Consider the following 26,932-nt stretch of genomic DNA (forward strand, 5'->3'; position numbering starts at 1 on the left):
GAATGGCAAAAAAGTGAATCAAAGCCCAGGATCAAAGGGTTTCTCTGGCTACCTTTTAAAGTCATCTGGCTAAACTCTGAAGAATTTAAAATTTCCCTCCCACTGAGCAGTTAAAATTCTGTTTGATCAATTTGTTGACAGCATAAGATTTAGATTTCCAAGAGTGGTAAACCTCTGGCCACGCTTGCTCATATTTAGTGCAGTCTGGACAGTTAACCAGGTAAGTCAGGCTATCAATATAGCACAGGTTGTTTCCTATGATAACTTTAACCAGATATATTCAGTGGCACACTTACCCAGATTAATCAGGAGTTCAGTAGGATTTAAGTTATTCAAATAACTTTACCAATGGCCAGCCTGCTGAAAATATATTATATATATATATATATATATATATATATATATATATATATATATATATATATATATATTATATAATTCACTTGTATGTTTTTAGGACCAAGATTTTGGTGCCCTAACTGTGCCCACTTTTTAGGAGCCTAATCAGCTTTGAAACAGGCTAATGAAGATTCCTAAGTCCTAAAATTAGGCTCTATAACCTATAACCTTTTGAACATTGGCCCATATTGTTCTAGTTCCCATTAACCTGAAGATAGATGTATAATCTTATAGCATATATTCAAGAAAGAGCCAAGACATCAGCAGCTGTTTGTCCTGCCCCTTCCCCACATTATTTCCCTTAGTCTTCCCACTCAGCTCTGAAAAGAGAGCAGAACAAGGGTTGTACTGATACTGAATTCTGAGTATGGATAGCATTACCTTGCCTCAAAAGAGGTATCAATTGGCAATCTGCCAACTCTGCCCAATGTCAGAAGAGCCAGAGTACAGCTTGGATTTGGGCTGTTCACTGCAAAATGTTGATTTTCAGTCCATCTGTTGCTGCCCAAAATGTTTTTCTGAGGGATTGCATCTTCGGCGGGACCCAGTTCTCCGTCATTATTCTTCCGTTGTGAACTATGCTGTTTCCGGAGCAGTATCCAGCTACACTCATCGTGCAGATCTCCCATACTGGTACCAGAACTCAGCTGTAACTTCATCAATAAGAACATGATGGGTCCCTCTGCTGCTGACTTTGCAGCAATTATGCAAGCTGAACAGAGCCAGCATTGGAAATATAACTCGGACCACCACCTGACCAATGCTTATATGCAGAGGAAACCTCCTGAAAATAATTCAAGCTCCTGGCTTTTGCTCCATTGTCCATTTCAGCCCCAAACTGCACCCATGAGAGATCTTCACCTACACTGGAGAAGAGGAAGATGGCAGAGCCAATTGCACAATCTTCTTCCTGCATGAGCAGGCCAGGCCAGTCTTACACATAGAAAGAAATGCAAAGAACAGGTTGTAATTCAGTTGGATGAGCTCATATGGCCTGTCTGGATTACAGATACTTGTCTATGAGTGTCTGGGTATATGTTTGTACCTGTGTGTGCTTTCCATCATAGTAGTAAATTTCATTGACATTTGTCAAAGCTAATTTGCCTATTTTTTACAGGTGGCCATGCCCACGTCCAGTCCCAACAGCCAATCAGAAGTGAGTACATAGCCAATCCCTACCCACTTCTGTCCAAGCGCTGCTGTCCACCTCCTTTGATGATGTCACCAGACGTTTTGTCATAGCTCTGCTGCTTTTATATAACACTGCCCTATCAGCATAGCCCCAACCTAAACCCCACCCCTTTTAAGCATATCCCCACCCCTTTTGATGACCACAGGAAGTGATATAGCCACGCCCCCTTTTCCAAGATGGCAGCCACAGCTAGTCGCACTTCACTTTCTGTTTCTACTGCTGGTTGCCATCTTGGATGAGAGTCACGTGATGGGAAGTGATGTCAAGAAAACGGACACCACCCCTTACAGCCATGAATGAATGTGCACATTCACAGCTTACGCTTTTTATTCCCCTGACAGGAAAGAAAATAGACATTTTGTTTTCTTTTTCTTATACATTTTTCTTTCAAAAGGATACACCTTGTGCTTATTTTTTTTTTAAAGCTGGATTGTTAGGCAAAGCAATCCCCTGTATAGAACATTTTCCTAACTTGTATGATTCTTAGGTGAACACTGCTACAGCAAAATAATGCCTTTAGAAAAGGATAAAAAGTTTGGTTATCTATAACTTTTTTCCCTCAGTTATGTTGTAACTAGCAACTGTTTTTTTTGTGTGCGTGTTTTTTTTTTAACAGATGCTATTTCTTTGCAGGGAGGTCCCTGTAAGTTTGCATATCTGTAATGCAAAACAAATCCGACTCTCTGTGTGGGAGGGTTTTTTTTCCAAAACCGCAGGGCACAATCTCATACAAATGTCTTGAAAACAAGAGGGGTGTGACAAGGTGTAGATGTGCACACTGGTAGGCTCTGTGCTCTATAAACAGCTGCATGTAGGAAAAAATGGAGGGGGGTTGTGGGGGTATGGGTTTGTGGGTTCTCTTACTCAAAACAAACAAAAAAAAAAGACAGCTTTGCTAAATACTACGTTGTAGGTCTGCTTTACATACTCAACACAGATTTTTAAAAAAAAATTCTTTCAACAGGTTGCAGAGAAAATCAGTTCCTGCAGGCGGGTCTCACAAGACTTCTGCTTGTGTGAATGGATCTGAAAGCCTAAGGAGTCAGACTCTCTACGGTTTCTTCGGTAAGTTAATCTTAAAACAGCTTAGCTTTTGTCTATATGTGCTCTTTAAAGCAAAGAGGAGGAAGAGTGATCAATCCTTTTCCTTTAAAACCTAAAACAGCTGTCATTCAGTAATCAGCCTGTCGTTTTTAAAAACAGACAGAACTAACACGATCCAGCTTAAAAAATAATCACAAGGTATCCTTTTGAAAGAAAAATTATAAGAAAAAGAAAACAAAATGTCTATTTTCTTTCCCATTAGAAAGAAAAAGAATAAGTTGCGCATGAGCACATTCCTTCATGACTGTAGAGGGCGGTTGGGGCTTTTTGATGTCACTTCCCGTCACGTAACTCCATCCAAAATGGTGACCAGTAGTAGAAACAGAAAGTGACGTCATGCTACCATTGGTGGCAGTCACCTTAGAAAAGGGGCATGGTTATGTCATCACTTGATATGGCATCACCAAAAGGGGTGTGGATTATTAAAAAGGGTGAGATTTGGGGTGGGGTTTGGGGCAGGGCTATGCTAATAATGCAGGATTATGGGTGGTGTTATGCAAAAGGGGTGGAGCTACAAAATCAGATTCAGTGACATCAAAGGGGGCAGGGTTTGGACAGGACTTAGATTGGAAGTAGGCAGGGCTTGGGCATGTCCTCATTTCTGACTGGCTGCTGGAATTGGAAGTGAGCATGGACATCTGTCAAAAATATGCAAATTAGTTTTGACAAACACCAGTGAGATTCATGACTCCTTGTCTACAGGTGCCCAGATATTAGGGAACTGCCAGCATGTGGACACCTGTCTGTATCTCTTCCCAACAGTACATATGCATGTCATCTACACACATGTGTACAGGATGTTATGCCTGGCCCAATCATTGCACACATACACTTGGCATTGGAATACGGATCAGGATATGGTTGCTGCAGCCTGTATAAAAAGGAGAAGATGCAAATGAGAAAAGTGTGCCCCACACATTGAAGCAGCATTATTTTCCCGTTGTCCTGGGGGGACGGCTACTGCTTTTGCTTCTTTCCTCATTATTTATCACTGCTGTGGTTTTGTTACTATTACTGGCAGTGGATTTTGGAGGGAAATTAGCCACAGGGATTATAACAGTCTTGTTAGTCTTTATAACGGTGTTCTCTTTCCTTTTCATCACAGGGGTTTCTGGTGGCCTCTCCTTGGGTTTCCTCCCTCGTTTCTTCCCAGGTGTGTATTTACTTCTCTTCTCCACAGAGGAGACAGGCTCCTGTTTCTTCTTTGAGGTTGTTGCCCCAGAGGAGGTCCTGAACCAGTTCTATGCGAAGAAACAAAACAGACTTGTAGGTCCTTAATTAATTTTACCTGCAGTAATAGCAAGGCCTGAAACTGAGTCACTGTAGATCGGAGCACCTCACCTCTGCTAATAAGGCCCAAGGCTGCCTCACTGCAGGTGGAAGCGCTTCACCTCTGCTGTTAACAAGGATTGAGGCTGTCTCACTGCAAGTGGAAGCACCTCACCTGTACCAAATAGGAAACCTAAGGCTGTCCTCCTGCAGATAGGAGCACCTCATCTCTACTGATAAGACCTGAGACTGTCCCACTGCAGGTGGAAGCACCTCATCTCTGCTGATAACAAGATCTGAGGCTGTCTCACTGCAGATGGAACCACCTCACCCAAGCTCTTCATCTGTACCAAATAGGAAACCTCATCTCTACTGATAAGGTCTGAGACTGTCTCACTGCAGGTGGGAGCATCTCACATGTACTACTTATCTGTACCAAACAGGAAATCTGAGGTGTGTCAATGCAGGTGAGAGCGCCTCACCTCTGCTGATAACAAGGTCTGAGGCTATGCTGTTGCAGGAGGGAGCCCCTTACATGTTCTGTCTGTCTCGTCTGCTTAGTTGCACCTGGGTTTGTCTCTCCAGATGGGTGTTTTGCGCATACAATGATGAGATCGCGTATGCTGTGTAAGATCTCAATTACTCACATTTACTGCTAGTACTCATCTTAATTGCTTTTTGCCTAAAAGCTTTTATCTGGAGCTCTTGCAGCAACATACTGAGATGAACCTCGAAGTTCTCACCTGTGCATGTGTCCTAATAATATGGTACTTTACTCCACTTTCTGAGCTGAACTCTTTCAGACATAAAAGACACCGATACTTTCCAATGGAGGGATTCCCCTATAAGACAAAAGCCAAGGACATTGACTGATAGGGCAGGCTTTCATAGGCATGGATGGGATATTTCTCTTAACTGCAGTAGAGGATGGAGGTATTCCTCTCCCTACTAACAGTCCTTGCTGATGGAAAATGGCAAGCTGAATACTTCATTTCCAAGCTATGTTATGGTATTTGGAATAATAATAATTTCCATGATGTAGAGGAAAGCTCTGCACTGGCATACATTGCCAGTGACAATTTCCAAGCTCCCTGACTTAACTGTGGCAGAGTTTCACAACACAGTGGAAATGAAAGCCCCCCACCCTGCTGGTCTATAGGACATCCTACCTTAGTGCAATTGGCGAGATGTGCCTTCAGTCCAGACACACTGGAATACTGTGCTTCGCAGTGCTGCAAAGCAAGAAGAGGACAGAGTTGTGCCAATGACTGGTAGAGGGACATGCACCTGATGCATTTATCAAAAGCCACAAGAAACTAGCAATAGTAAAAATATTCCAGCAGAAATTAAATGAACTGTTGAATGAAACTTGTGTACAAGTTCTCTCCATTCCCAGACTTCTCAGCCTCTGCAGAATCACTGCTGCCCCATCCTGTTCATACCCATACTTCATTCAGCTCTTATATATATATATATATATATATATATATATATATATATATATATATATATATATATGACTATGAATATAAGTGACCTCATACATGATTAGGGCAGGAGATATGACCATGCTCCTTAACATCATTCTTCCAGTTTTCCAGCACTCTGGGATTAATGTCAGGAAGTCCTGGCCGAGTGTAGTTTAACTGCAAAAGATATACAAAGTCAGTGCCAAGTAGACAGACTTATTTACAAAGATCCTTTTCCTAACCTGCACAACTGGAGAAAACATTTATTCAATAAGTGCAGCTAGTCAGTGCCAATTGTCAGAAAATCAGAGTCAGAACACACCTAGAAAGGAGGTGGTGTCAAAGATTGCCAGAAAGATATAGGCTATCCACAAGTGAAAAAGAAAATCTCTTTAAAAACCAACAGACAGATGCATCACTGGTACACAGATTTGTACATAACAATAAAGGGCCCGATATTCAGCCCATGGCAGTCAGTGTTTTTTAAGCTGCTGATAGCCAGTGGGCTAAATTAGGCATAGATATTTAATGCTGGGCCATGTCTGGGCTCCAGCACTGAATATCAGTATAAGTGCAATCATCGGACATCATTTAGAGCAGTGCTGGATTAGCTTGGCAGATAAAGTTAGGACAGCCATTTTGCTGTCCTAACTTTATGCACTTACATAACTGTTCACCAGACTGAACATCACTGCTAACTGGTTAAGTGCTGGCTCCACCTAAGCTCTGCCCCAGACTACCCTGGCGCTAACCTGACTGTAGCGTGGTGGTCACAGGCAATATTCAGTGGCATTACCAACAAGTGCTGATTGGGTTTAACTGGCCTGGTTAAACCGTTTTGAGTATCACACCCTACATTGATATCATCATTAAATGATCAAATAAAGGAGGATTGGCTATGAAGATGTATAACCTATGTGTAACTCTACACTCACTAAAGCAACTGCTATAAGCAGGGCAAAGGCTCAACATTGCTTCAACCAAGGGGTGGACACAGGGCCAGCTCAAAGGTTATGGTACTCTCAGCCAACCTTCGCTTTTGTGCTCTCATCTTGGGGTCACTTTTGCAGATGTCAGGGTCATATTATGAGAATGAACCCACATTGAAAGGTCCTTTGTCTTCTCATCATTTTTCCAGTTGGGCTGCTTCTGGTTTCTCTTTACCACTTCCTCTTGTTGGTTTTCTCCTGATTACTTCCTTATTATACCTCCAGACCAGTCCAGATGAGGGGTATATACATTCCTACGAGCAGGTGAACTACTGAGCTATGACATCATCCAATAAGTATCCCATGTAGCCCTCTGCTAGCCTGTATTTCTCAGTCTCCAGCAGGTGGTAGAATGTGGTATTCTGTATAGCCTATTCTGTTTTTGGTAGGTGCAGGTTCAATATAGGTGATTTGCTAAAAACAAAACTTTCTGCATCAAGCGGTCTGAGTCTTCACCTTCAGGGCCCAAAGAACCCTAGAATATCACACCCAGTTATCCCAGGGTCCCTCCTTCCACCCCTGCCCCTCAGTCTTCTTTTCCTACTTCTTGGAAGGGGGCCTTTGAGTACCTGATTTTAGGAGGCACTGCCCATGGTTAAAGCAAAAGTAAATAAATAAAGAACTCTTTTTATATTAGTGCTGGACAGGAGCGGCAGCTGGAAAAGCTGTGCTTTAAGCTATTTCAGGGCACTGGACAGCCTTCTTGACCTCTCAGGGAGGAGCTGGAGGAAAAAACTAGAGAGGCATGTGTGAGGATCCCTCTCAGCAAGGGGGGAGGGGGAAGAGAAGCTGACTCAAGCCACAAGGCTGCAGGCCATTACAGAGCATGGTAGAACACAGATAAAATCCAATACTATCTGTTGTGTGGGAGCCACCAGACTGTCACCACTGTCAGCAGCAGATGCTGGGTATGCAAGAAGAGATGTCTGGGACAGATCTGGTGGTAGCAGAGATTAGTGAGGATGGATGGAGTCTGAGGGGCACTGTTGACCCAAACTGCAGGGGAGAGAGAGCATGAAGTTGGCGGCGGACCCGAAATTAATTTTGTTGACTACAATGTCCAGAGCTATAGGGCTTCTCTTGACATTATTGCTGGTGCAGGTTACAGATTTATATGCTGAAATCAGTGCAGGGCCTGGTACTTCTACTACAATTTCCCCTGATTCTTGTTATTGAAGCACCAAGCTTTGTGCATGAAGCAGAGTAAGGGTGTAGGAAACCATTTAAATGTCGGCTTGGTTAATTCCTCTGGTGAAGGAAGTTCTGCATCCAATGCTCCAGGTTGTCCTAGGAGGACAAGAAGATACGGCTGAGATTTAATGGGGTATGTTGGCTCTCCAGAACCAGAGAAGGACCTTAGAAGAGTCCACGACGGAGAAGATGCCGCAGTAGTTCATACCTTCCATTGAGATGAACTGCAAAGTCTGAAGATTTCAGGAGATGAAAACGGTAATGGAATTCAAACATGCGTGGGATAAACACAAAGGAATCCTGTTTAGAAGGAATGGATCTTTGGAATCCTAGTGCAGATTAGGTGGCGATGCCGGTAACTGGAGAGTAAAACCAATACTGGGTGGACTTCTACAGTCTGTGCCCTGATCGTGGCTGAATAGATATGGATGGGCTGGAGTGTAAATTTTAAGGGGATGCGACGTTAGCTTCAGAACTTTTACTACAGGAACAGTGCTGGGCAGACTTTTACAGTCTGTGCCCTGAGAATGGCAAGAACAAATCAAACTCGGGTATACACATAAAGTATCACATACCATGTAAAATGTGTTTATCTTGTTGGGCAGACTGGATGGACCATTCAGGTCTTTATCTGCCGTCATTTACTATGTTACTATGTAAGAACAGTCAGCAGATGCTACCAAATGGGAGAATTTGTTTCTGGAGGTTATCACAAGCTCTCCAGAACCTTTCCAATACATAGAGCTATCAAAAAAAATAACAGCAGAATGGGATACCCCAGATGCAGGGCTATGATTAGAATTTGAGGCTGACCGAATTTTGGTTTCGGCACCAAAATCGGCCTAAAATTCGGATTCAAGTTTCAGCCCAAACCAAAAAACTCTCCCCTTCCTCACAATCACTCTGTCCCCCCCCCCCCTTTCAGCAGAAGATGGGCCTGTGGTTGGCAGCTCTCCTTTCTCGAACCCCTCCACAGCGGCAGCTTCCCCCTCCTGAACCCTTTCCGAGGCAGCCCCCTCCTGGGTTTACCTTTTTGTTGGTGGGTAGTGGTCGCAGGAGCAAGAAACTGCGGGAGCTCCCAAAAGCCATTTTCTGAGCTTGGTGTGTGCAGGAACAGGAGCAGGCACACTCCTGTGCCCACTACCCACCAACAAAAAGGTAGGCCCAGAAGGAGGGTTCAGGAGGGGGAGCTGCCGCTATGGGGAGGTAGCTCAGGAGGGGCTAGCAGTTTCATTTTCAGCGTCGGTTTTTGATAAGTACATAAGCACTGCCACGCTGTCTCTGACAGTAGCCAATCCAGGCCCCAAGAACCTGGCAAAAACCCAGAATTTAATAATGATCAATGGACTTTTCCTTCAGGAATCTGTCCAACTGAACGGCCACAGTTTTGGTTGCAGATTCGGTTTCGGCACAAACTAGACTCTGGTTTCGGTTGGGCCCTATCCAGTGTGCACCAAATTCCAGTGGAGGAAAAAGAGACATTGCATTTCCAAAGTTAGATGCACTGATTATGATGGGGACAAAAAAAACAACTATCCCAGTAGAAGATGGTTCAGCTCTTAAGGACTCAAAAAAAACATTGAATGGAGTTTTTATTATAAGTGGAATTTGAGGCGGCAGTGCTAGCTCTCCAGGCAGTGTGGTCTGTGGTGATTACATAAGAGTTTGTTTTCATTGGGTGGAGCAGATACCTGATGTTTTGCTAGAGATCTTCATTAGGGGTTGTTCCCAGACAGAAGTCTTGAAGATGGGCAAGGCCATTTTGGCTGACCCTTTGTGCAATCTCATAACAACTTCCGCTAGGTAAATGGCTCTTTTGGTAGCAGTATGCCAAGTTTCTGCCTGAGAAGTTGGGCCACAGATGTCACTTCTAAGGCTAGACTGAGTAAACTCCCTTTAAAGGGAAAGTTTACCTTTGGTGAGGATCTGGAGAAATTATTAAGAGTTTAGGTAGTCTAAGGTACCTAAGGCTCCCAGAGGATAGGTCTCAGACAGCCAGTATTGCCTTAGCCAATAGGGGCCGATTCAGGGAGGTCAGGAGTATAAACCAGGTAGAGTGAACCGCACTCAGCACGGGCGCTTTCCCTTCATGGGGTAGTCCTTCTGGAGCGACTGCAGAGGAGTCAACAGCCAGGGCCACAAGACTTGCCTGGAGTAGGCAATGAGGTTTTGCAAGCTCACACTCCGATTCCTAAGGTAGGAAGAAGGTTGAGGTTGTTTTAGCTGAGGTGGACCCAAATAACTTCGGACTAGTGAGTTCTTGAGGCCAATGGAAGAGGATATGCCTTAGAATTCACTGGAGAGCTCACTGTCAAGGAGAGCTGGCTCAAGTCTCTGTTCAGAGCAGGAGGCCTCTTGCCTGAGCAACTGCTCAGAAACAAGGACTATCTGACTAGTACTGCATATGTTTCTTCCCCTTAAATAATACAAGGCAGCATGGGGTAGACAACGCAAGAGCTGTGGCCTAAGTAAATTGGCAGGGAGGTACCAAGAGCTTGAAAGTGAATTTCCTGATGGGCTGGGCCAGAAACTCATCTTCTAGATTTGTCAGTTGCACGCATGACAGGAAAGGAAAATGTTCAGGCAGATTTTCTCAGCAGAGACAAGCTAGATCCAGGAAAGACTGTCAACCAGGCCTTCGAGTGCATTGTGCTAATGCTGGGGGGCACCAATTAGGGACCTCACAGCTACTGCCAAGAATGCAAAAGTGCCCAGATTCTTTAGTTGCCAAAAGGAGAGGTTTTCAGAGGGTTCAAATGCACTAGTCCAGTGGTGGCCAACAGAAGAACTGATGTAGTGTTCCCACCTAGCCAGAAATAGGAACTGCCTCATTTCAAATCTGTAGAGCAGCCCAAAAGGAGCAGCTCATCTACTAAAGGGAAGAACATACTCCTGCCAATCCAGTGAGATGGATTTTCTGCAACCCTAAGTTTGGGTATTCCAAGCCACTGCGTCACCGGCTTGCCTTTTATGCTGGTCGGTGCTGGACAACTTCATCTAGGCTGTTATATTTACTACTCCATGACCAAGCATGAATTCTAGTCTCCTCCAATGAACTTGCTGTCTGCACTGTTCTACTGGTATTAATACTGTAGGAGCCAGTGAGATGTGGAGCTGGTTTGTGGCATTACTCACCTGTTTTGTGTCTGGTACCAGATCATCTTTCATCCTGCGCTTAGTCCAGTCCTTAGCTAGCTCATCCTCCGCGATCTCCTGCAGATGGAAAACAGCGACTTGTGCTGACCTGCGGCGGATTCTGCCACTGGGGGTCCTTTCAAAGTCTTCTAGCTCAGGCACTTCTGGCTTCCGTGCTGGCTCCTCCACTGGCTGAGAAAGGATAAGAAGGGAAAGCCATAGCTTAGTAAATAAGAGAAATGCTCCAATTTGAAAAAAAAAAAAAAAAAAGACATGTGAGGGCACCTGGAGCATCCAGTGCTACTGCAGAGAAGGAGGGAAGGAAATTTTAAAAAAGAGGAAATAAAAACCACGGGACAATAAATTAAAGCAAGCCAGGGAGGGCAGATGATAGAGAAAAGAGAGAGAGGTGGGGTTAAGTGTGTGGGTAGAGCAGGTGTTTTCAACCCAGTCCTCAGGGCACACCTAGCCAGTCGGGGTTTTCAGGGTATCCCCATTGAATTCAGTGGGGATATCCTGTAAACCCTGACTAGCTGGGTGTACCCCAAGGACTAGGTTGAAAACCTCTGGAGTAGAGGTTAAGATTGCAGGGTCTGCTCACCGCTGTGTGCTCTGATCGCACATGGTAATCATGGCCTGCCTTGGATTTATACATCTTGCTGCAGTGGCTGCATGTGAAGACAGGTTTCTCTACTTCAGAGATCTCCTTCCCACAGCGCTGCAGATGGTACTGGTAGCCCATCAGGCTGGAGAATGTGGCTGAACATCCCTAAAGGCAAAAACAGGGCATAATCTGATCCAGAGTCTTCTACCAACCAAAACAGGCTGTGACACAGAGACTGCATGCTGGGGAAGTCGCATATTTGAGCTGAGCTGCAACACAGGATCTGCTTGGGGGGGGGGGGGGGGGGGTAGAGATACATGTCTGAGGCCTGACTGTTCTGTGGGATACTGTCTATGGATAATGTGCTCAGAGCACAGCCTCATCTGAAGAGACCTGGAATAAACAATGGCTGTGATCTCTCCTAATGAATACACTACTTACTGCATGTGGCACCTGCAACATACCTCTCTGGGGCACTTCAGTTTGCCAAGCTGCTTCAGCACTTTTCTCAGTCTCTCTCGTTCCTTGTGTTCACTGAGACCAGATACATCTGCAGCTGCAGGCTGTTAACAAGAAGACAGCCTTGAAGTCAAACATCTCCTGTCTTCATTGTTCCCCTCCATGCTGCACGTGCAAAGAATTACATCCCTCAAGCACTTTTGCAGGTCCCAGCTCTTCCCTTTTTCATCTATGGAAATGCTTCCCCTGAAACTAAGAATGACTAGCATTGTGTATTGCTGGATGTCCTTGGAGACAAGCATGGTTAAGGGCTCCTGCTTTGTTTCTTTCATACCTTTCCCACATCCCCTCTCAAGTTTGTTAGTTGTTTACTTGTGGTGCAACTCTCCCACAGTCCCTCTCACCTTGTTAGTCATTTACTTGTGGTGTGACACTCTCTCCCGCAATTCCCCCCTCAGTGTATTAGTGGGTAACTCTCCTGCAATTCTCCCCTCAGTGTATTAGTAGGTGACACTCCCACAGTTCCCCCTCACCTTGTTTGAATGCTCAGCCATCGTATGATAGTTCAGCCCAGCTTTGGATTTGAATTGCTTGTTGCACTGCCGACACTTCAAGGCATCCCGCAGCTGTATACATGAAAGTTGAGTCTATAATTATAGTTCCTCAAGTGACTTGTCCAAGAGCTGTTACACAGTGCACTGGATTTCCTAAGGGCTCCTAACAGGACATAATCTACCAATCTCTCACCCTTACTCATCCCTGTACCTGACCTGCACACAGACACTACCTGGGCCATTAACAGAATAATGAGGCAAAGCCTCATCACCTGTTCCTTCCCCCTTTTTCTTTCCCCTGTCCACCATCCTAGTTACTCACTCCCCTCCCCCCCCCCCCCCACACTTTGTTGGTTTCCCTTAGACTTTAGTCTCTTTGTTGACTGATTGGTTTTTCCTATTGAATTATTGTAGTTCCTTTCTTCTTTTTAAGTTTATATTTTTAAATTTGTAAACTGCCTAGATCTTCTAATCAGCTAGGGCGGGATACAAAGTTTTAATAAACATAAACACTGTCTTATCTCCCATTAGAAATGCAGCCTGATGGTAGTGCTGGGCACTGCTATATGGAAGGTTTCTGGTTCAAGTCAGGCTCTTCTCAGGTCAGCTGAGGCTGGAGATGTTGTATAAGAAGGGTTTGTAGCCCAGGGTGAGGGAGTCATGGACATTGTTGAAAGATGACACGGCTCAGTAAGATACATTCAAGTCTGCACTGTGTACTTTTGCGGGACAGGTTGGTTCAGTTCTCCTCCTGATTGTGCTTTCTAGGCCTGGCAATGTGCCCTCTAAGTTCCTGAGGTCAAATCAAATAGCCCTTCAGGATATTTGTAAAGGGATTATGAGAACTGAAGCAGCTTTTTGTGAATCTCTTATTTCTACTTCTGAATTTTCTAAACAACTAACGGCTAAGATAGGAGATAGGAGGGAAAGCTTCAAAGGGTTGAGAAGGAATTGAAGACTTTAATGCTTTGGGTTTTGAAAGTACAAGATTCTGGTATGGCATTTATTAAAGACGGTTTGATGATTCATCTCTAGCTGGAGAATTTGGAAAACATGGTCCATGCTAAGAACTTGAGACTGTTGAACTCCTCTCAAACTAGGTATTTGGCACCTAATAAATGTATCTGAGGAATAAGCTGAAAATCAGTACTCCAGATGGAATTGAGGTTTTCAAGATCTTTTATAAACCATCAGGGAGATGGGAAGAGCATGTATTAGGAGCCATTTATATGTTGGTCTCCATGAATAGTTTGGACCTCTCAGCCTTTCTGGAATCAAATAATGGGAACATTCCCACAAGAGCCACCTTGATAGTTATTTTGAGTTCAGAAGATTGAAAATATCTTATTTTCAAACATTAAAGTGCAAAAGTGGCATTTTGAGGTTCAAAGGAGCAATATGTAGGAGCTGATAAGGGTAAAGATGAATTGCTTAACGAATATTTCTGTTCTGTGCTCACTGATGGGGAGGGGGGTTGGTGTAGGATCACAGAAGACAAATGCTAATAGGGATGTATGTATGGAAGGCCTTGACCAATTTTCAGAAGACTATGAGGAGCTAGCTAAACTAAAGGCAGACAAAACAATGGGACCAAATGGATATATCTGAGGGTACTGAAGGAAATCAAAGAACTTCTGACAGCTTTGCTGTCTGACCTTTTCAGTGCCCAGAGGGCTGGAGAAGGGTAGATGTGGTTCATCTCCACAAAAAGCAGAAATAAGGAGGAGGTTGGAAACTGCAGGCCAGTTAGTCTGACCTCTGTGGTGAGTACATTAACAGAAATGCTTCTGCTTAGGAACAGGAAGAATTAGGGGTTACAGAGGATGGGCAGACTGGATAGGTCATATGGCCTTTTTCTGCCATCATGTTTCTATGTAAAACAGAGAATTGCGAGGTTTCTGGAATCAAATGGATTGCAAGACCTGAAGCAGCATGGCTTTACTAGAGGTAATTCAGACAAATCTGAATAATTTCTTTGACTGGGTTACCAGACAATTGGATTTAGAGGAAGTGTACTTAGATTTTAGCAAACCTTTTGCCATAGTTCCACATAGATGACTGATAAACTGACTGACTAGGTTAGAAATTGGTTATGTGGAAGGAGACAGATGACAATGGTAAAAAGAGTTCGCTCTGAGGAAAAGGATGTTATCAGTAGTATGCCACAGAGATCGATCCTTCATCCAGTTATTGCAGAGGGAGGTCTGATAAGGTTTGCTTCTTTGCAGATGATGGTGTGGATAGCATGAGGAAGGTTCTAGCAAAGCTTGGAGCATGGTCCAGAAAATTGGCAACTAAGATTTAATGCTTAAAAAATGCAGGGTCATGCATTTGGGCTGCAACAACCCTAGGTAGTGGTACATATAGGAAGTGAAGTATTTCTGTACATGAAAGAAGGGCTGGACTTAGGAGTGAGCATCTCTGATGATCTTAAGATGGCCAAAGAGGTAGAAAAGGCAATGGCCAAAACCAGAAGGATGCTTGGGTGCATAAGAAGAATGGTCAGCAGCAAAAAGGAGTTGATAGTGCCACTGTATAAGTTTCTGGTGAGGCCTTATTTAGGGTATTGTATACAAATCTAAAAACTGCACTAGAAACTAACAGGATGGAGTAGATCCAGACGGAAGCTACTAAAATGGAGTTCAATATGTATGCTTTGGAAGAAAGATGAGAGAGAGGAAACATCTAATTTAATTTGAGCATTTATTTTCTGCTTAACCAGTAACAGTTCTAGACAGATTACAACAACAACAACAAAAATACAATATACAAACAATATCCAAAAAAAACAAAACATACATTCCTTTTAAAAGTAAAAATGACTAAGCTATCTGAAGAGGGATTGGCAGATAATGTGTTGAAATGGTACACTGGCTTCCTGTGGAATAGATCCCTGCAAGAACTCTGGCAGAAAGATCTCTCATCCCCTTGGTATACGAAGCACAATGTTCCTCAGGGATCTCCTCTTGCCCCCATTATTTTTAATTTTTATTGACGGATACAGAGAAACTTCAGAATTCTTTTGGCATCAAGTACTTTTCTGATGCAGATATTTGTCTCTGATGTGGGTTTAGCATATTTTTTATGAATAGATTTTTTGATGTTTTATATACCTGATGTGCTTGCTTAATTTAAAAATTAATCCTGATAAAACAAATGTTCATTGGGTTGGATGACTTCCACATTGTAAACCACAACTGTTATTCAAGTTGGCTGGAGAAGAGATTCCCATTAGGGATAAGATAAAATTATTGGGGGTCCTGATAAATTAAAAAAAATCTTTTATTGAACTTTCAAAATTAATAGCCACAATAGCAATATTGTGAAAAAAACCCACTTTGTAATGAATCAGAAGAAATAAGAAAAAAAATTCACAATAAAATAAGAAGTCCAATTTGTCCACATATAACACAAAGAAGAAAAGGGCAAGGGGAAACATGGAAAAAGAAAAAGGGGCCAACCCTTACAGCTTATTCATACAGTAACCCTTAATTCTTCCTTAGATGAAATAATGTCCAAGAGCTATTTTGGATCAAAGAAAAAATTCAACTCAAAATTAACTAAACATTAACAAGGAAATTGCAACACAAAGGTCATGCCAAGAACTATTGCTCTAGGCCATAATGCCAGGAAATCCTGGTGTCTCCTCTGTGTCTCTCTTGCTAAATCAGAAAATGCACAAAAGTCACTGATAGAGTAGTTCTAGATGTAATAACTTCAAGAGATGACTCCAAAAACTCTGTCAAATTAAGTTGGTCAACTTCTTCACCCTCAGCGTCTCCCTGAGCACTTGTAGTCAAGTACTGTGCTCTCACCAAAGGTGATATTGCTTCTGCTGGTATATTAAGCACTTCTCTAAAATACTTTTTCACCATCTCTGTAGCTGTAATCAGAGGGGGACTTAGAAAAACTTGAGGTTTTTGAATTTCCATTTCTCAGTTGGTTTTCCAAGTATTCCATTTTATTTTGGGAGAACAATTTATCTTTAATAACTGATTCATTAGCCAGTGTACAGACTTTAGCTTTTAACAGAGACAGACAACCAATTGACATGCTGATATGGTGATGTGCCTGACAACCACAAGTCTCAATTAACATAGCAATTTTTTTTTGTTACATTTGTACCCCGCACTTTCCCACTCATGGCAGGCTCAATGTGGCTTACATGGGGCAATAGAGGGTTAAGTGACTTGCCCTGAGTCACAAGGAGCTGCCTGTGCCTGAAGTGGGAATTGAACTCAGTTCCTCAGTTCCCCAGGACCAAAGTCCACCACCCTAACCACTAGGCCACTCCTCCACTAACTCATAAACATTAACAAAAGATGAGTTAAGAGTCTGTACTACCTTTCAAATGGAGTCCAAAATGACAACTGATGTCTGACCAAATTCCTCAGCTCCAAAATGGGCTGCCACAGCCCCAACCCAGAAGCTGGATCACATACTGTCTGAAGATGTTCCTTCTGTCCTCAGAGTATATAGCCTGTGGTGTTGAAATAGCCAGAGAAGGACCCTCAAGTCCTAGAAGTGAAGTCTGTATCTTCATTCCTCGACTCCCTCCTCTAGCTAAGCCCACTGGATGCACAGGTGCTGTCTGCTTGATGGGACTCAATGAGATCCCTTCACCGCTGCTGTCGGCACTAAGCTGTGCCGGCAGGGTAAAAGTTGGAGCTGGTGAAGGAACCGCAAGAGTTTGAAAATCTCACAGCATCATTTGTCAAAGCTGTAGGTTGTCCCCAGAGCAGAGGGCAATGCCAGCTCTCTCTCTTTCCCTTTTCTTCCCCATATTGGGGAGAAACAAAAGCTGCAAACTCCAGAGAAAATCACTGAAGGAACAGAGCAATTTGCTGGTGAATCTCATTCAGACACCATCTTGGCCCCTTTGATCCCTGATTAATAATTTCCACAGAAGAGAATAGTGTGGCCCATAAATTGTTCTTTAAATTGAAAATGTTGCAACCAAACATTTTTTGGACTCTTGGTTGTTCCGTATCTGTCATACACTATTGTAATATTGTGTACCTAGGACTGTCAGATAAACAACTGAAGAGATTGCAGATTGTTAAAAATGCTGCTGTGAAGACGATATCTGGTGGTATTTGGTTTGAGAATGCTACACCATATTTGAAGAAATACAATGGATCCCTTATAAGGTCAGGATAGAGTTTAAGCTGCTGACCTTGATTTTCAAGGTTTTATATGGTGTGGGTCCTGGTTATCTTCTGACTTTTATTAACTTGTATCAACCAAAAAAAAACCCCTTAGGTCATTACCTACTATATACCCAGTGTACCTGAATGTAACTCACCTTGAGCTACTACTGAAAATGTTGTGAGCAAAACTCTAATAAATAAAATTAGATTAACAGTCCCTTTGAAGTCTATATGTCAAATGAAGAGGACTTCTAATTCAACTTTATTGGGAAAAGACTCTGAATTGTGGAAATCTCTGCCATCAAATATTAGAGTTATAATGGGAGTGCTGATTTTGCACTAGGATTAGAGTGTGGAGTATTTGGTAGATGGCAGGAATTGGGCATTACTTGACTGAACATTTACTTATGAGGAGGGGCAGCTTCACTCCTTTGAGGAGATGCAACATCAGATGTTATTGGGCCAGAAAGACTATTTTGAATACATTATTATGTAGGACCACTATTATGTAGGACTAGATAGGCAAGCATTATGGACTGACCTGGGGGGGAAGATTAAGAGATTTTCTAAAAGATGGGGATGCCTTGGGATGGGTGCAGTGCCGTAGCGAGGGTGCCTGACACCCGGGGTGGGTCGCCGCTGCGCCCCCCCCGGGTGCAGGGCACGGCGCGCCCCCCGAAACGCACCCTACCTTTCAGTGGGGGCCAGGCAGGAGGGCTGATCCGCCCCCAGTGCACGACACTGGGAGCTGCGTCGGCTCTGCTGCTTCCCTGCTTTCTCTGCCCCGGAACAGGACCGCCCCCCCTTCCTACACCACTGGACGGGTGACAGTCTCTTGGTTGCACAAAGCACTGGTAGCCATCACCCCACCCAGGGATTATGGCTCTCTTAATGTGGCTTGGAGTAAAGATCTTGGATATCAGCTGGAGGGGGTAGACTTCTCTAAACTTATTAAAGATATTATGAAGCAGGTGATTATGTATAAATGCCTACCATTGTTCACCTTTTCTTGATTCTCATTTGCAATCTTTCAGTTTTGAAACATTAAAAAAACAAAAGGTTGATGCTTTGACCTCAGTTTGGGATATTAGAGAACTGGAAGGCCCCAGCAAACTGCTTCTCTCTCTTATAAAGGTTGCCATGAGGATGCTTCAGTTAGCACCTACCTTCTGACAAACATCCATGTGCCTGCAGAGTCCAGCAATGGTTTTTCTTGTTACAGCATCACAGTTTGGACAGGTGACCATCCCTCTCTCACTGATCTCCCGCTGCCATCTCTCCTCCACACTACCTACTGCAATAGAGCGGCTGAGACCTGAACGCCGTTCTTCTCCATCTCTTCTCCGGGCTTGTTGGGTGCAGAAAGCTACTGTGCAAAACAGAGATAAAGAAAAAGACACCGACAAACTCCAAGGCTAGAAAAAGACACACTGCAGTTAACTTTAAGAAAGAATTACGTTTCTCTGAACAATGACATTCTGGAATATTCAACCTCATGAGCATCATGAAACGTCTTTTTTTTTTTTTTTTTTTTTTTAAAGGTAATTGCCCTTCCTTGGCAATAACAAATTTTTCTCTGGAACAGGCTTTAGAGAAAATTGCTCCTTTTAGAGTTTCAAACCTGTAGATAATATCTTGTTCCTTGATTTAATGATCAATACAGTCAAACTGAGAATTTTGAGAAAATATCCTGACACATTTATATTGAATGATTATAAAGCAGCACTGGCTCAATCAGGGGCATAGCCAGACACCCAATTTTGGGTGGGCCTGGGCCCAAGATGGGTGGGCAGAAGAATCCTGCCCCATTCTACAGGTGATTTGGTCTCTCCTTCTCTCACCTGCATGCCATATGGTCTCTCAAACATCCCCCCTCTCCCACATATCTTTTAAATAGCAGATTTTCACTGGCAGCGAGCAGCAACTAATACACACTGTTCATGCTGGCCCCACAGCCTTCCCACTGATGCAACTCCCTATTTCCACATAGGCATGAATACGTCAGAGGGAAGGCTGTGGGGCTGGTGCGAGCAGTATGTATCAGTCGCTGCTTGCTGCAGGCGAAGATCTGCTATTTACAAGGTATGCAGGATAGACAGTCGTTGGGAGTTTTCAGCTGGTGGGGCATGGGAATCCCTGCCAGCCACACAGTGTGCTGCTACTGGATGGGCCTGAGCCCAAAGTGGGGGGCCTGGGCCCACCGGGGCCCACCCTTGGCTACGCCACTGGGCTCAATATCAGTCTCAAGTGTTACTAGTTAAAAAAAATGTTCTTGATACGAAAATTCAGTTATCTTCTGATGCAACAGCTTTATTTGCAACAGTTAGTTTTCTCACATTGATTAAACATCTAATATAATAATTTGATCCTGCAACGTTCCAATGTGTCTGCGCCCCTAACCATCTCCTGACGTCACTCTCCTGTAGTAGAAGCCTGCTTGCCTGACATCAGGAGATGTTAGTATTCGAAGCAGGGAGGTGGGAAGCGCGTGAAGAAAAGAGGGAGCCGGTTTAGCTCTCAGCCCTTCCTCCACACACTACGCGGGAGCAGCTTTACCTCTCGCTCGCCACTGAGCCCTTCCTGCAACACAGAACGCGGGAGCTACTTCAGCCCTTCCTCCACATGCTACGCAGAAGCCGCTTTACCTCTAGCTCGCCACTAAGCCCTTCCTGCACACAGAACACGGAAGCTACTTCAGGCCTTCATCCACAACCTGGAACAGGGAGGGAGGGAGGAACGGAGGGAGGGGGGATCCTGGAACTGGGAGGGAGGGGACAACCCTGGAACTCGGAGGGACTGGAAACGGAAGGGAGGGAGGGGGGAAATGTGATGCACATGTGGGGGGGGGGGAGGGAAAGGGGCAGAGGAGAATTGCTGCACCACGATGGATGGAGAGGCGGGGAGAGATGCTGCACATGGATGGATGGAGGGAGCAGGGCACACAGGACGTTTGCTGCATATGGATGAATGCAGGGGAGAGAGCATAATTGGTGCACATGGGACACACACTACACTCTCACTCACACAGACAGACACACACATTCTGTCTCTCAATCACACTCTCAATGACACATTCTCTCTCTCTCTCTGACACACACTCTCTCTCACACATACTCACTCTCTGACACATACTCATTCACTCTCTCACACATACTCACTCTCTCTCTCACACATTCTCTCTCCTAACAGTTCCCTTAAAAACATAATTATCATTAGAGGACAGCCTTGCTCGTGCCCACTTCATTTCTTTCAGAAACGGGCCTTTTTTTACTAGTTCTCAGAATAATGAGATTGATAACAAGCGCTGTGTGTATACCTTTTGGGATAAGGTTGCAAAAAACTGTTCAAACCTTTGATTCTCTTCAATTACCCAAATTTTACTAAACTGACTGCCAAGACCTGCTTTGGACTGAGTTTAATCCAGTTGAACATTTATAGGTAGTAGAAGCTATTCAATTACTAAATAATTCATCTTTTATGTTGAATTTGTGCTCCACATTGTTTTTTTTTTAAGTCTTTAGAGATGATATTGCTAAGCCAATATGAATCTTAATTAATAAATCAGTTGAACAAGGAATTGTACCTAAAACATTGAAGACAACTTCAGTATGTCCACTGTTGAACAGAACACCGGATCATCTTTAGTTTTTGTAGCAAAGATTATAGAAATGGATCCAAAAGCCCCTGAGAATTATTGACTGGTTTCATCTTTAGTTTTTGTAGCAAAAATTATAGAAAATTTTATTCTTCAAAAACACCAAAAAAGAAAGGAGGAACGTTCTCCTATGACAAGAAAAGCTATACAAAAATAGAGTAGGGGTGGACCAATAGGCATATTTATTAAAAAAAAAACCCACCAAGGATGTATAAAAAACAGCCAAGTTTTAACAACATCAGACAGGAAAAGGTACACAAAAGGCCAATCACAGGTCCCAAATAACTTAAAAATACAAAGAACTTGTAACCAAATGTTCATGATAAGGACTCGACACAGAGCCGTGTTTGAGCATAATTGCCTGCTTCAGGAGTCAAGGACAACAGGTTTTTAAAAAACTCATAAATTTATATAAATGTGTAGAAAAGTATGTGTAAAGACAAGAATATATATAATCTGAAAGAAATACAAATTATATATATATAGAAATAGATAGATATACACACACATGATATAATTTATGTATCAAACATACATATAAATTAATATATATCCAAAATGCTTTTAAAATAAAAATGTAATAAATGCCAATAAGAGTAAAATAGCCACCAAAAGTGATCTACTTATGAACTGAATAGAAAGAATATTAAAATTACATTGCAATTCACAGACGAAGGCAGGAAGAGAGGATCCCTTTTGCTTCATATGCTGTGCCTCAAAAGAATATCAGTAACCATGGAAACTAAAGTTAATCAAAGACTTGGAGCTCCAAGTCTCCTAATCACAATATGGATCTCTGCTGCAACCTTATACCAATTCATTAAATACTCTCCATACTTTTTAAGTTTATGACCAATATAAACATTTATACATTTTTTATATTATTACATTCTAGAAAATTGGTCCTACTTTGGATTGACACACTGACATTATCGCTGTGTTTAGATTCATTTAGATACAAGTATAATTTAAATTATGTTTCTTAAAAGAAAACATTTGCAGGTGTATTTTTTGTATATTTCATGATTTACAAAACATACCTTAGATTTTAAACAATTCATAAGAAGACCTCTTTTGGTGGCTATTTTACTGACATTTGTTACATTTTTATTTTAAGCATTTTTGGTATTAATATACTAATTTATGTTTTTGATACATTGAAGATTCTATAATGTGCACATATATGCCCACTTGTATTTACATACTTTTCTACACATATATGTATGGGGTCTTTTTTTTTTTTAATTTGTGGTCCTAGTTATTTGACTCCTGATGCAGGCAATTATCAGGCTTATTTTCGAAAGCGAAGGGCGCCCATCTTTCAACACAAATTGGGAGATGCGCATCCTTCTCCCAGGGTTGTCCAAATCGGCATAATCAAAAGCCGATTTTGGGCGTCCTCAACCGTTTTCCGTCGTGGGGACGACCAAAGTTCACGGGGGCGTGTTGGAAGCGTAGTGAAGCCAGAACTGGGGCGTGCCTAACACATGGGCGTTCTCAACCGATAATGGAAAAAAGAAGGGCATCCCTGACGAGCACTTGGGCGACTTTACTTCATCCATTTTTTCTTATGACCAAGCCTCAAAAAGGTGCCCAAACTGACCAGATGACCACCGGAGGGAATCGGGGATGACCTCCCCTAACACCCCCAGTGGTCACTAACCCCCTCCCACCCTAAAACAAAATTTTAAATATTTTTCCAGCCTCTATGCCAGCCTCAAATATCATACCCAGCTCCATGACAGCAGTATGCAGGTCCCAGGAGAAGTTTTAGGGGGTACCGCAGTGCATTTCAGGCAGGCGGACCAAGGCCCATCCCCCTCCCCCACCTGTTACACTTGTGGTGGTAAATGTGAGCCCTCCAAAACCCACCACAAACCCACTGTACCCACATCTAGGTGCCCACCTTCATCCCTAAAGGTTATGGTAGTGGTGTACAGTCGTGGGGAGTGGGTTTGGGGGAGCACACCACACAAGATAAGGGAGCTATGCACCTGGAAGCTTTTTCTGAAGTCCACTGCAGTGCCCCCTAGGGTGCCCGGTTGGTGTCCTGGCATGTGAGGGGGATCAGTGCACTACGAATGCTGGCTTCTCCCACGACCAAATGGCTTGGATTTGGTCATTTCTGAGATGGGCGTCCTCGGTTTCCATTATCGCCGAAAACTGGGGATGACCATCTCTAAGGTTGACCTAAATATTGAGATTTGGGTGTCCCCGACCGTATTATTGAAATGAAAGATGGATGTCCATCTTGTTTCAATAATACGGGTTTCCCCGCCCCTTCGCCGGGATGTCCTGCGAGGACGTCCTCAGGAATACTTGGGCTTTCGATTATGCCCCTCTATGCTGAAACATAGCACTTTGTTGAGTCCTTTTCTTGAACATTTGGTCACAAGCTTATCTTTGCATTTTTAAGTTGTTTGGGATCTATTGTTGGTTGTTGTTTACCTTTTCCTAGCTGATGTTAACAAAACTTAGCTGTTTTTTTTATACATCCTTGGTGGATTGTTTATAAATATACTAGCCGTTAAGCCCGTTAAAACGGGCGCGTATTGGAATGTTTTTTTTCCCAAGGCCCCCCTCCCGTTGCAGCTGCAAGGCCCCCTGCCATCCTCCTTCCCTGCCAGCTCCAAGGCCCCCTCTGTCCCTCCCTCCCAGCTCCAAGGCTCCAGTCCTCCCCCCTTCCCAGCTGCAAGGCCCCCTGCCCGCCCTCCCTCCCAGTTCCAAGGCCCCAGGCCCTCCCCCCCCAGCTCCCAAGGCCCCCTTCCCTCCCTCCCAGTTCCAAGGCCCCATTCCCTCACAACTGTAAGGGCCCCCCTGCCCTCCCTCCCAGTTCCAAGGCCCCCTGCCCCCCCGTGCCTTCTTCCCAGCCAGCTGGAAGGCCCCCTTCAGTCCAGCCCTCCCAGCTCCAAGGCCCCCCCTCCTTCTGAGACCTCCCATGTCCCCTCCCCCCCCCAAGGTAGCCGCTACCGCCCCCCACCCCGGAGTCGCCCCCGCCCCCCCTTCACCTGGCCTGGGCCCTCTCTTCGTTATTCAACTTACAGCAGCGCCAAAACAGCAGCAAGCAGCAGCTCCCGTTGGCCTTCCTTCACTGCCTGAGCCTCGTCCTCGTGTGACGTCACGTCGGCGAGGGCGGGGCACAGGCAGGGAAGGAAGGCCGACGGGAGCTGAAGCTGAGCTGCTTGCTGCTGTTTCGGCGCTGCTGTAAGTTGAATAACGAAGAGAGGGCCCGGGCTGGGTGAAGGGGGGGTGGTGGCGGCTACCTTGGGGGGGGAGCGGTAGCGACATCAGCGGTTCCCTCCCTCCCCTTCCGCGCAGTTTCCCTCTCTGTCCCGCCCCCCTCCCCCCGTCATCACGTCTTGACGCGGGGGCGGGACAGAGAGGGAAGTCTCTACTGCGCATTTGCAGGTGAGTCGGTCACTTGCCATTTATAGGTTTGATGCCTATTGGTCCTCCCCTACTCTTTTTTTTTTGTAAATCTTATTCTTCAAATGTTGATGACTTTTATTGAAACTTATGCATTACTAGTCCCATTTCAGTTTGATTTTACATAGTAACATAGTAGATGACGGCAGAAAAAGACCTGCACGGTCCATCCAGTCTGCCCAACAAGATAAACTCACATGTGCTACTTTTTGTGTATACCTTACCTTGGATTTGTACCTGTCCTTTTCCGGGCACAGACCGTATAAGTCTGCCCAGCACTATCCCCGCCTCCCAACCACCCGCCCCGCCTCCCACCACCGGTTCTGGCATAGACCGTATAAGTCTGCCCAGCACTATCCCCGCCTCAAAACCACCAGTTCCGCCTCCCACCACCGGCTCTGGCACAGACCGTATAAGTCTGCCCAGCACCATCTCCGTCTCCCGCCACCGGCTTTTCCACCCAATCTCGTCTAAGCTCCTTAGGATCCATTCCTTCTGAGCAGGATTCCTTTATGTTTATCCCACGCATGTTTGAATTCCGTTACCGTTTTCGTTTCCACCACCTCCCGCGGGAGGGCATTCCAAGCATCCACTATTCTCTCCGTGAAAAAATACTTCCTGACATTTTTCTTGAGTCTGCCCCCCTTCAATCTCATTTCATGTCCTCTCGTTCTACTGCCTTCGCATCTCCGGAAAAGGTTAGTTTGCAGATTAATATCTTTCAAATATTTGAACGTCTGTATCATATCACCCCTGTTTCACCTTTCCTCCAGAGTATACATGTTCAGGTCCGCAAGTCTCTCCTCATACGTCTTGTAACGCAAATCCCATAACATTCTCGTAGCTTTTCTTTGCACCGCTTCAATTCTTTTTACATCCTTAACATCATCCAAATTATGGGACTAAAATCTTTAGATGCAGCCACAGTGTTTGATACAATTAATAATCTTGTCAGGTTCTCAGGTTCAGAGCCCGCAGGGCCGGGCTCTGGAGCAAACGTGAGCCCTTGGGCTGCTGAAGAGGAGCGACAGCAGCAGGCAAAACCCACCAACCAACGCTGGGCAAGCACACCGGCAGGGACTGCAGGCACCGCCCAGCGAGCCGGAACACACGGACTGGAATCCCCCGGACTGGAGGACACAGGACTGGAACACTGGACTGCAATCCCCCGGACTGGAGGACACAGGACTTGAACACACACCGGACCGGAACACACTGGACTGGAGCGCATCAGACTGGAACACACCCCGGACCGGAGCACACTGGACTGGTCCATACAGCTTCACCTGCGCTTGGCCACTACCCCCCCCCCCCCCCAGGGTTAAGCCCTTGGGTTCGAGTGGCCGGCAGGACTTACCGGATACTGGATGACACAGGGACCAGGACTGGAAACAGAAGTACTCCTAAACCTAAACTGAACTAAGTGCTCCCAAGCCCTAAACCAGCAGAAGTGTTCCTAACAGTAAACTGACAAAAGGACTTCCTAAGCCCTATACTAAACAGGAGTGCCCCTAGGCACTGACCTAACACAGGTGCTCTGAGCACCAAGGTACAGAAGCTCTACAACTCTAAACTAACTAAGGTGCTCCTATGCACCACACAACCAGAAGAGCTCCTAGCACTAAAAGGGAAGACAGGGGAGCCACAAGAAAAAAGCAGGGAAGCTAACACGTAAGCCAAAAGTGCTTCCAAAGCACCAGACCCAACCGTGCTTCTAAAGCACCAAACACAAACAGCAAAAACTGCAATGCTCCCAACAGCACAAACACCAGAAGTACTTCTAACAGCAAACTCTGCAGTGTTCCTAACAACACCAAACCCAGAAGTACTTCTAACAGCAAACTCTGCAGTGTTCCTAACAACACCAAACCCAGAAGTACTTCTAACAGCAACAGAGCTTCCAAAGCCCTACATACAGCAATGCTTCCAAAACCAAGAGGGAAAAGCAGGGGAACCACAAGGGAAAAGCAGGAAAGCTAAACATACAGACACCAGTGCACACTGCACTAACACTAACCTGGACCTTAGCAAAAGCAAGCAGGGAAACTAGACACAAAGTCAGAAATGCACACTGCACCACCCTACCTAAAGCAAACACAACCGTTGCAAAGGCTCTGAAGGAAAGAACACCACTTCCTTATCAAGGCCCTCCCTGATGATGTCACACTCCCTAGACTCAGGCAGTACACTGAAACACAGAGAGCACACTGAAACCCATAGAGGCCCAACCCACACCAATGCAGCACCATGAAGCACTTGAAGCCAGTACACCCAAAGAGAGGTAGAGCTAACTCAGTCCACACACACAGCTGTAGTAAAGTGAAACAATTAGAGTC

General features: G+C 44.5%; 1 protein-coding gene across 5 annotated transcripts in view; it reads right to left on the reverse strand.

Annotated features, from left to right (window-relative positions):
• Window positions 1-437: 437 nt before the first annotated feature.
• Window positions 438-26,932, reverse strand: part of ZNF512B (zinc finger protein 512B) — an 81,743-nt gene continuing 55,248 nt past the window's right edge. For 3 of the 5 annotated variants that reach the window (XM_030211056.1, XM_030211055.1, XM_030211057.1), the window contains 9 exons: window positions 18,682-18,884; window positions 12,345-12,437; window positions 11,817-11,915; window positions 11,350-11,517; window positions 10,749-10,940; window positions 5,509-5,610; window positions 5,134-5,196; window positions 4,708-4,806; window positions 438-3,936 (listed from right to left, as the gene is read on the reverse strand). In XM_030211056.1, the coding sequence (XP_030066916.1) occupies window positions 3,625-3,936; window positions 4,708-4,806; window positions 5,134-5,196; window positions 5,509-5,610; window positions 10,749-10,940; window positions 11,350-11,517; window positions 11,817-11,915; window positions 12,345-12,437; window positions 18,682-18,884 (1,331 nt within the window). In that variant the 3' untranslated portion in view covers window positions 438-3,624. The remainder of the gene's footprint in view (window positions 3,937-4,707; window positions 4,807-5,133; window positions 5,197-5,508; window positions 5,611-10,748; window positions 10,941-11,349; window positions 11,518-11,816; window positions 11,916-12,344; window positions 12,438-18,681; window positions 18,885-26,932) is intronic. The other 2 variants (XM_030211060.1, XM_030211059.1) reach the window with 2 other exon arrangements.

This window comes from Microcaecilia unicolor, chromosome 8, assembly GCF_901765095.1.
Source record: "Microcaecilia unicolor chromosome 8, aMicUni1.1, whole genome shotgun sequence".
Taxonomy (NCBI): domain Eukaryota; kingdom Metazoa; phylum Chordata; class Amphibia; order Gymnophiona; family Siphonopidae; genus Microcaecilia; species Microcaecilia unicolor.